We start from the raw sequence: 10,581 nt of genomic DNA, 5'->3' as shown, positions 1-10,581 counted from the left end.
ATAATTATCAAATCGAAAGAAGTGATATAAATAAGAACCAACTTAATTATACACCAACTCTTTTTTTTTTTTTTTACTTTCGTCAAAATTTTAGGCTGCTTCAAATGCTCTCCTCTAATTTGTTTACTTTACTTTGGTCACTTTTTCTACGTTTGAACAGCTTGTTGACGGCATATGAGGATAAGTCAGCTTATGCTTTAAGTGCTTTTTCTTTTGCCCTTGGGCCTGGTGTTGTACCTATTACCTTTTTCTTCCCTTTACTCTTCTGTCTTTTTTAGTTTAATTTTGACCGAAGAATGGTCTAAATATGACCATAAAAAAGCACAAAGCAATTTGGTTTTGGACTGTACAAATTTACCTTGGCAAGTGAATAAGACCAAAATGGCGTAATAATCAGAAAGTGCTGGTGCTTACTAATTTAAATATCTTTTGGACAATTAATGGAAATCAAAGAACACAGGGACAGAGAAAATGGGGGTGGTATTGGGGAGCAGGTATTCATGGCACTTAAGGGCATGAATTGGTAGAATTACTAGGAATTTTCTCATTTCTAAAATATAAGATTTTGACATAGTGCTGCGTATAAGTTTTTTTTTTTTAAATTATCATGATTTGAATCCAGATCACTTAAATTAAGAGTTCAGGACTTTCCCAACAAGCCACGTAGTGGTTGGTAATGCGGCATTTATGTTGATGGTTTCTTTGTCCATGAAAAGCTAAGAACCATATGAGGGATATCCTGCTTTATCAACTTGTTCTTTTCATTCTTATATTAGTGAGTATAAAATGCACCTGCATCATTTCAATAAAATAGATTTGAACTTGGAACATAATCTCCTGCCTCGAGAGAATTTACTGGTCAGTTGATCAGATGCTCCGAGTAACTGAAATGTTAGTTTACTCCTCTTTCCATCAAAAGTATATATATACTGAGCCTCATACGCGATGCCTAGTTTATCTGCTTGACCAACCATATGCAACAAATTCAGGACGTCACTCAAACAGGACCACAGAAGAAGATAAATTAAAATAATAATTTTGATCGATATAGGTGCATATAATAATAAAATAAAATAATAATTATTTTATATTTTATTTTATTTGTATAAAAAAATTATAAAAATAATTAATTATTTTTTTAATATAAAATGATTTAATTATTTTAAAATAAAAATAATTATTTTTAATTTATGAAATTAAATTTATATATTTTATTGTAACTTTAAAAATTATATTAAAAATTTAAATGGCATAAATTTTGAGATATTAACATCCAAACAACTTGTCCAAGGTATGGCCAATAAGAAGAAACGGTTCCCACGGGATGTGGGACTATGATAGTGTGAAGGAGGTCTGGAGAAGGGTTGCCCCTGAGATTTAAATAGCAGTGGAATAACAGTATAACGGCCGCTATTTAGCGGTAACATCACCGTCCGCCGCCGTTATTGAGCAAAAATTGGAAGAGAACTTCAATCCCAACAATAGTGCCATATCGCAGCCATGAAAATCAAACGTAACGATGAATAACGACAACAACGGTATAATATTCCCGATTTTCCATATTCCATTTTTAATTCAAAATTTACAAAAAAAAAAAATCATTGGCTCGGGTTAATCAATTCACAAATTCAGTCTAAAAAACACAATACCTAGACTGCCAGAGACATCAATTCACTCAAATTCAACCCCAATCAACATTAAGCACAAGTAATTGAATGAAGGTAAGCAAGAAATTCAACATCCCAATTACCTTTTTTTGTTGAAAATTTTTCAATTTTGCAGGAGACAGATGAGAAAGTGGGATAATGTGGTGTCATGACTTTTTTCTTAAAGGGCATCCTCTGTTGACGAATTTATTTTAAGCCTACGATTCCCCTAAGAATGGATCTCTCTGTTGGATTAAGAAGGCTGAAAGCCAAACAGTCAAGTTCAAGTTGTCGACCTCTTGGGACTTGAAATGAGAAACCAAAACGAGAGATGAGAGATGACAGACGAGAGATGACAATGAGACTTAAGGTTGAAAGAGATGAGCAAACAGCACACAATAAGAGAACCGAGAGAAGAGACATAAGGGATGAGGGTGAGACTCTAAAGAGAAAAATTATGGAAGACATTTTCAGGGTATGAGAAGAGGCGGTGAGGAACTGGGATGAGAGGCGTAGGCAAAGAATGGATTGGGGAATTTAGGGGTCTACTGCTGGGATTGGAGAGGGAATTGAATGAGGTTGAGGAGTGGGAAAAGGTGCAATACAGGAAGAAGACACTGGTGAGGGTTAATTTTTTAATATATATTTATATATTTAGGGAAATTCCTTTTTTTTTTTTAATTTTGGGAGAAAATTTTTTATTTAAGGGATATTTTGATATAAGGAAATTTTATTAGGGAAAAGTTTTTTATAATTTAGATGAAAAAATAATTAAAGTTAAATGATTATGTATTGATTTTATTATTTTATTAATTTATAAGTTTGTATTTAAATTTTAGTAATGATTTTTTAGTATTTATATTGTTGTGATTTCTTAATATTAAATTAGTTTTTTTTTTATTTTTTATGTAATTAAATAATACTTAAAATGTCATCCATTATGTAATAAGTTGAAGGTCATGGCCATGGCATGGCAATGACATTCATTCACTATCAGAATTAAAAAAAAATGTTTATTTGTATGTGATTTTGTCATTTACTACAATTATAGGGAATTATAATTGATTTGAGCTAAATAATAATGACAGTAATATTTAATTTGATTGTCAAGAGAATTGTTAAACAATGCAGCTTTGTCTTGAGATTAAAAAGAATTGTTAATTAATTCAACAGTATAACGATAAGTACTTACAATTCATGAAAATTTTGAAACATTGATATCATTTCTACTAAAGCAATACCAAAAGTATTCAATTATATGAAAAATATAAAATTTTTAACTTAATAATCTTTTGCAAGTAAATAAAAAACAAAATATATCATAACATACTTCAAAATTTATAAAAATAAAAATTTTTATAATTATAAATATAATTATTACATTTTATAATAAATAAAATAAAATTAAAAAAAAAAATTTACGACCACAATGATTACAATGATCACAATTATTTCGTTATATTCGTAATTACAATAAATACAGTATAATCGAAAATGCAACCACAACGGTAATTTGAATTTCTAAGTTGACCTCTCACCTAAGTGGAGGGAAGTTGGACATATTGCGGACAAAGGATGGCTAAATGAAATTGCAGAGGAGGTAGACCCAGAAAATTGGGAGTTTTGGCCTACTTCTCAACTGGGCAGTGTGGCATAACAGGAACCTAGCCATTAAAGAGGGGAAAAGTCGATCACCAGAAATGGTGGTGCAGTTTGAAAGAATTTACCTACAGGAATATAGACAAGCAAATGAGGCATGGCTGGTAAGAGACAATGGAACCGAAATGAAATGGGAAGTTCCTCCCCAGGGATATGTCGAGCTCAATTTCGATAGTGCCCTGGATTTATCAAAAGGGGTGGGTGGTATCAGTGTAATCACAAGCGATGATAGGGGAAGTATTTTAGGGCTGCTACGGCTAGGGTAAGTCAAGTGAACGATCCAAAGGTGGTGGAGACATTAGCTGCAAAAAAATAAAAGCATTAAATATGGCTATAGCTATGAAATTAGAAACCGTCCTCACCGGATGCACTGCAGGTAATAAAAGGGATCCAAACTGTAGCTGACGACTTCTCTGTTGTGGGGAACATAATGGCAGACACTAGGATCAGATGCATGTCCTTATTTTCTTTGAGGGTGGAACATGTCAAAAGAGCTACAAAAATGGCTACCCATAGGTTAGCTAAATATGCAACGGAAACTAGTTCATCTGAGTTGTGGATAGGGGAATGTCCCCCATCATTTAAGACGTTGTTAGCACTGATATTCAAGTTTTATAGTAATATAACCCATTCATTAAAAAAAAAAAAAAACATGTATAATACATGGATGATTGTTTGTCAATCATGTCTCATCAGTTAAAGTTAACAAATTAAAATGAATATCAAATTAATTAATAAATTCATAATTTAAATATCGTATTAAAAATTTTTAAAATTTAAATATTATATTGAACATTTCATTTTTAGAAGCCAATCATGACATTAACCTTGAAAGAACCTAAGATTCTAGATGAAATCATTCCGAAAACAGCCTTGCTATAAGCAAATCTTGGGCCTGATTTACTGGTTAACGTCACAAAACACAGCAAATTATTGTTTTTGTTGTGTAACGTTGCTTCATTCACAATGTTGTCAAGATCCCATAACCACACCATATTGGCATATTGATAAATATTGGAGTTCCGAGGCAAATACACAACGAAAGAATTTAAGGTTCAGCTTGGGCATTTAGTGAAGAAAACAAAAGAAACGTTGAGGAGGAAGAAGAAAACAACGTCAGAGCATAATGCAGTAGGCTGGTGAAGTTGACAGAAGCAGTAGATTTTCATGTGTATTAACATGTGCAAGTTGGGGATAGAAAGAGAAAGGTCCCATTCCATCCCATGCAATTGTCTTTGAAGCAACCAAAGAACTTCTCGCATTCCTTCTGGCCCCCTAAACCCACATGCCACATCATTTGGTGAATCTGTCACCTTCCACGTGACTCTGAGTTTGGGGCTCATCACTTCTCCTCTGCCTCATAGCCATCCGTTTAGTATGTTTTAAGCCACTTTGCAATGAAGCTCAACCGATATGTTAGAGACAAGGCGTGATCTTCATTTACTCCTTGCTTTCAAACTAACTGGAATTGGTACTTGTGCGTTGGCATTTCACATGGAATTTAAGTGAACCCTCTTTAGGTTTTGCAAAGTTTCCAAAGTTTGGTTACCGTCAAATACTTTTCCAATCAATTATGTTCCTGTATTAGAATGTGACTTTGAGGTTTATATTAATCATTTATTGCACCATAAGAATTATATTACATTGCCTGATCGGGATATTTTCAATAGAATTAGCGGAGTGATCATTTTATGTATGTGCTTTTGATGATTTGGAAATGGGAATTTAAGTGAGAATTTTCATTTGGGGGCAGGAAGCTAGATGATTCGGTCATCAGCAACATGAAAGTGGTTGAAGCCTTAAAACCAATCCCTATTTAAAGCAATTGGGCAGAATTGCATCATTTTGGTAACATCAAAAGTTAAAAGAAAAAAAAAAAGTCATTATCTTAGTAATCAATGACTTTTTGGTCATGTGGGGATGCCGGGTGCGCACATGAAAGTGTCACTAATGCTGGCAGAGGGAAGAACATGAATAGGCAAGCATTTCGAATATCGAAGATAGCCACAATTGCAGAACCAAAAAGTAGAAAAGGAAAAAAGAAAGAAAGATTGTTTCCATTGAGAAAGAAAAAGGCAAAGAAAAGTAAAAGGTAAAATAAACATCACTGCTATTGACCATACATCATCTGTAACAAAGTCTTTCAATAACTCGGAAGTTTTGACATTCAAACTGAACTATTGTTTGTATGACTGGACAATTTAAATAAAAAGAAAAAGAAAAAGAAAAAGAAAAAGAAAAAGAGAGAAAAAATCACCAAATCATTCAGATCTATAAACCCAAAAGACAAAAGAGTATGTAGAGACCAAGATTGACGCTGGGGAACAAAAGGATTGACCAAATGGTGGTTAGGACAACGCTTCCGCACCTGCTGCTAAGACAGATTTTTTTTACTTGAGTTGAAGCAGGCCGAGGTTGAGAAAATAAACAGATTGTGACAAACGGAATGATGAACTGGGTAGGACAATATAATGACAATGTGTAAAAATGTACACTTGTCAAAATATGTGATGATGAAGATGCAGGTAGATGGGGGTAAAGAAACAATTGATACAATATGGATATTTGGTAGGTAGTCCTTTAAATTTTTTAGAATGATGGAAAAGAGGAAATCAAACAGATTGTAAATGGCCCTTTTTTTCAGCCAATTTAATTGATTGAGGGATACACTAGCATTGCCTGCCTCTGCGGCAGGGAAGAGGCCCAGCATTGGAAGTCATGGCTCCAACCATGGAAGAGGACTTGGCTCCCAAGCTTGAGGCCCTGGCATAGCTGGCTGAGGCTCCAGCTCCAGATGGAGTGAAGTAAGCGCCATTAAGCAGCAGGTCTCCTTCTGACCTCCAGTTCCAGCTCTTCCACTGGCTGTCAGCTGTATCCACTCTCTTGGTGACCTGCTCAAGTTCAATCAATTATAAAATGATCAACATACTCAGGATGTGAATCTCAACGTAAGACTAAAAGAATGAGAGACTGAGACAATACCTCCTTTGCAAATGGGTTCGTTGGAGCTGCATATCTGTTACCCTGGCTGTTGATGGTAGGGTTTGCACTTCCACCAATAGCATACATTTCCCAGTGAGTGTAGTCGTTGTTCACCACATGGAAATACCCATGCCTACACCTGCATTAATCAAAATCCAATTCAATTCTCAGATTACATTTTTTCACCTCCATCGAAATTGAGAGGAAAACAAAAGGCTTTTAATGTGAAGGGTTGAATTAATTGCACTACCTTGGCATTCTCTGAATAAGTCCCTCTCCGAAATGGTTGTAGGCAATGGTCACTTGCATCTGCTTGTCCATTGTATAAGAGTCACTGTGACCCAGCAACATCACCTACATTTAACCACAGATTCAAAACAGTTATCTTTAAGATTAATAAGGGTGCTACAATTAAAAAATTGAGCTACGAGAGAGAACTCAGCAAAATTACCTCATTGTGGTGGGTGAAGTGGTTGTTGGAGATGGTAATGGAAGTTGAGCCCATGATAGCATCAACAAGACCATCAGCACAATTAGAGAGAGAATTGTGATCAATCCAGATGTGGCTTGAACCAAAGATGGAGATTCCATCACCATCAGCCATTGTCCTCCACCCAAAGTGAGACGGTGAGCTTCTAACCATGGCATTGCCAGTAGGCTTACAGTCATGGATATGAAGACCGTGAATAATCACATTGGTAATAAACTGGATGGTGATACAAGCCCGATTAGCAATATGGACATTCACTCCACGACCATCAATGGTCTTAAAGCTGTTCATGATCAACTCCTCCTTCAATTTAATAACCATGTCCCTTTTGAACACAATCCAAAGCGGCTTCTCCTGGATAACAGCATGACGCAAGGTCCCTGGTTTGGGGTTAACAGGATCATCGTCATTAGGGTCAGTGACAACATAGAAGCGTCCGTCACGGCCGCCAATTGCATTCCTTCCAAAACCAATGCCGCAGTCAGCTAGTCTTTTCCGGTTCTTTTGCCAGTTAGGGTCACAACGCCAGCAATCATCAATTGGGTTACCAGTTCCACATGAGAAGAACCCCAACTTCCTCCTTTCAGTCACATTGCGAACATTCCTGCATCATGTCAAATGTACATTCATACAATAGGCATTATTCTTAAATGTTACTATTAACAGCAGTATGCATTCAAGTCATAATTTGTCACGGTCTAAAAATTTAACAAAATTATGATCATTTCTGATTTTACTATTGAATGGTTTAGTAATTATTGTCGGTGGTGTAAATTAACCCCACTTTCCTCCTCCTGATCGGCACAAATAGACAAAGGATATAATAGAATTTTTGTCAAATCATGAGGACAATACGGTCATTCCAGATATAACAGCTAGGAATGCTGTTTAGCTTCGTTTCAACGCAAAGAACCAAAAGAGAGTATTTGTACGTTTTTAGCTTGTCCTTTTGCGGCAAACAGGCCAAGGCTGTTATATGGAAAAAAAATTACTAAAAGGGAAGGAGCAAACAAAGAATCTGCATATTTAATTACTCAGACGCATAGATAGAAAAAAATTCCGTTGCCCAAATTTTGTTTTCCCCTGAAATTTTGCTATACGCCAATTAACCATAAATTGAGAAAATGACTTCCCCTATTTCCTTTCTATTACATTTAAAAGCATTTGCATTTTACATTTATGATAAAAGAATAGTAAAAGAAAAAAAAATTGATTGAAGAAAAGAGATGGGCTGTCAATTATGTCACGATTCATGGGAGAACAATGTTGCAATTTGCATGAATAGGCAATCAAACGTGCATATACAGTCATGTGGTATAATGAAACTTTAGCTTTAATAAGAGGTTAAAACTAAAGAACAATGTTGTTGATTTGGGCAATTTCTTTGAATAAGCGTGTGAAAAAATGTTTGTACCCTCAAGCACCTGTAAAATGATAGTATATTGCATTAAAAAAAAAGACAGTTAGGGCCGTGAGACACGGATCTGACCAGAATGGTGGAGTTGAGAGTAAAAAACAGCATGAAAACAAATGTCACGATCAAGAACGCAACAGGTTTGAGAAGGTGAAGATTTTGATCCCCTCGGATTCGCTTTTTATCACTTAAAAATGGCAAGGACCAATTTGGGTTTGGGATTTTGTTGAGATAAAAGGTACTATATTATAACTTGACAAAAATGGGTCTTTTGATGAAATTGGTTACTACTACCATAACAAATTTGGGTTGTCTTATTTGTGAGCTAGTGCTCTCTTACCCACCAAAAATCTAAAACACCGAAACCTCCATATGACATTTGCTAGCAGTTAAATTGAACATTGAACAATTACTGGAGTTTGTCTCTCTGAAAGACTTTATGTGATTAGAAGAGCGAAATTTTTTAATATCCGAAAACAAGAAACTTTCTGAAATATTTTTTTCTTGTGTTAATGGCAAAGAACTCTCATTTACTGTAAACATTAGAAAAGATTGAAAAGGAGAGACTCACATATCAATGATGTTCTCGACCTCGGCTGCTACAGCCTTAGGGTCAGCCACCGCATGCTCATTCCATGGCTCAACATCTGCTGACCTGAAATCCCAACCAAACTCATTAAGGGATAACTACACTTGGGTGTAAAAGAAACAGTAAACAAATTAAAAGTCCGTGGTTTTCTTCAACATAATATGATTTGGCATGTAATGACTTTAACGACTCTCTGTTATTGTAGGAAAAAAATTTAATTCTAAATTTTTATTCTAACCAATTTAAAAAATATTGGATATTCTCCTCTCTACTGGCAATTGGTGATAAATAAAAATCCACGTAAGGACACGTGTCCATTTCCAGAAGCAATTATAACAATAGATGTAGGCGAGAGCAAGTACACTGCTCGAAGGGGACTGTCCGCCAAAACTTCCAAAACCGTTAAAAAAGCGTTTCGAGAGGGAAGAGAGAGAAACCGAGAGGCAACCGGTCGGCAGGATTTTTTAGAGACAAAAATGCGCTTCCACAGTGTTGGGCTTTGTAGTGATAGAGTAATTTCTGGTTAACTAACGATTAACGAACGATAGAAAAGAAGGAATCTGAATAACGGAATAAACGGTTGAGATGTAAGGATCTGATCTGACTCTCGCTGGGAACTTTATTTTATGGCTAGAATGAATAAAAGAGTACCCATTCCCATCATCCAACGGTATAAACATGAACGAAAGGAGACAAAACTGACGGCTTGAGACAGTTCTCAACAAAAGGTAAGGGCACCCATAATTGGCCAAAAAAAAAAAGGGAAAAATACCAGTGCTTGAGCTGTGCATTACCTAGCTGCCATTGTTGAGTTCTTTGAGCTCTGCGACTTCTCTGTCTCCACAATGCTGTAAAAGAATATAATAAAGAAATAAATAGGGAAAATGGAGTAATAAATAAATAAATGAGATTTTATAAAAGGAGTCATTTTCAGTGTGCTTTGAAAAGGACAGTGAAATTTCATTTTCTACGTGTTAAATGAAGGTTTTGAAGAGGAATATTCGTGGAGTCATTAAAAATAAAACTCCAATTTGTTTTTGAGAGTTTAAGGTGATAAACAAAGAATAGTGTAGCTTCACTTTCCAATATTGTTACTTTCCAATATTGTTTTCAAGATCTAGCCATTGAACATTCTACATACTTTTTATTATGATTCTCTTTTATAAAAAAGAAAAAACAAGAAAATGTAGATTTAAACGTTCCAAAGAAGAAGAAAAAACAGAGGATGAGTCTCTGTTTCTTTGACTAAAATAAAACAGAGAAAATGTAGAGATAGAAAGCTTGAAAACTGAAGTTGAAGAGACAGAGAGAGAAAGACCTGGAAGCGTTGTCGGTCCATACAGTGGCCATTGCTCCAACAAGAAACAAAAACTGAATGGCTAAAGAAGCGAAAACCCATTTCCTGGACACCGCCATTGCAACTTTCTCTGCTTCTTCGGTACTTAGAGCGTTCTCTCTAGTTTTCACTCTATCCAAACAGCCAAAAAAAAAAGAAAATAAAATGGAAAAGCTGAGAGAGAGAAAGAGAAAGAGCAAACAAAAGAAAAAGATGAAGAAGCAGGGAGAGTCAGGGTACAACCTCCAAGGTAACGGATTTTATGGAGCCACGAGCAAAACACCCCCCATTAAAAAAACTGAAAACGACGCCGTTACTAACTTTAACTTATAAACGTTAGCGTTTTCTTGTTTAACCAAGTAACCTAAATTGCCAAACCGCTACTAGCTGTTTTTCTGTCACACATCCGCTGCGTCGGTTGTCGCGTGCCATTTCACAGCGGTTAAACAAGTTTAATTTTTCTAT

The 10,581-nt window shown here is 35.4% G+C and overlaps 1 protein-coding gene across 1 annotated transcript; it reads right to left on the bottom strand.

Moving 5' to 3' along the window:
* Positions 1-5,752: 5,752 nt before the first annotated feature.
* On the bottom strand, positions 5,753-10,350 carry LOC111287375 (putative pectate lyase 1). Its single transcript, XM_022877896.2, has 7 exons — positions 10,099-10,350; positions 9,575-9,628; positions 8,763-8,846; positions 6,739-7,381; positions 6,538-6,641; positions 6,288-6,426; positions 5,753-6,196 (listed from the first exon to the last, which is right to left on the bottom strand). Exons 1-7 carry the CDS (start codon positions 10,194-10,196, stop codon positions 5,975-5,977), a joined length of 1,344 nt encoding a protein of 447 aa, XP_022733631.2. The 5' UTR covers positions 10,197-10,350; the 3' UTR covers positions 5,753-5,974.
* Between the last annotated feature and the right edge of the window lie 231 nt (positions 10,351-10,581).

This window comes from Durio zibethinus, chromosome 4 (genome assembly GCF_047325235.1).
Source record: "Durio zibethinus cultivar Kanyao isolate XHJ-2024 chromosome 4, ASM4732523v1, whole genome shotgun sequence".
Classification (NCBI taxonomy): Eukaryota; Viridiplantae; Streptophyta; class Magnoliopsida; order Malvales; family Malvaceae; genus Durio; species Durio zibethinus.
This window is presented reverse-complemented; position numbering and strand designations above follow the sequence as displayed.

Coding starts and splice junctions, on each gene's coding strand:
- LOC111287375 (XM_022877896.2), bottom strand. CDS start 10,196: ATGGCGGTGTCCAGGAAATGGGTTTTCGCTTCTTTAGCCATTCAGTTT. Junction 9,629..10,098: donor TGGACCGACAACGCTTCCAG/GTCTTTCTCTCT, acceptor ATTCTTTTACAG/CATTGTGGAGACAGAGAAGT. Junction 6,427..6,537: donor CTTATTCAGAGAATGCCAAG/GTAGTGCAATTA, acceptor TGATTAATGCAG/GTGTAGGCATGGGTATTTCC.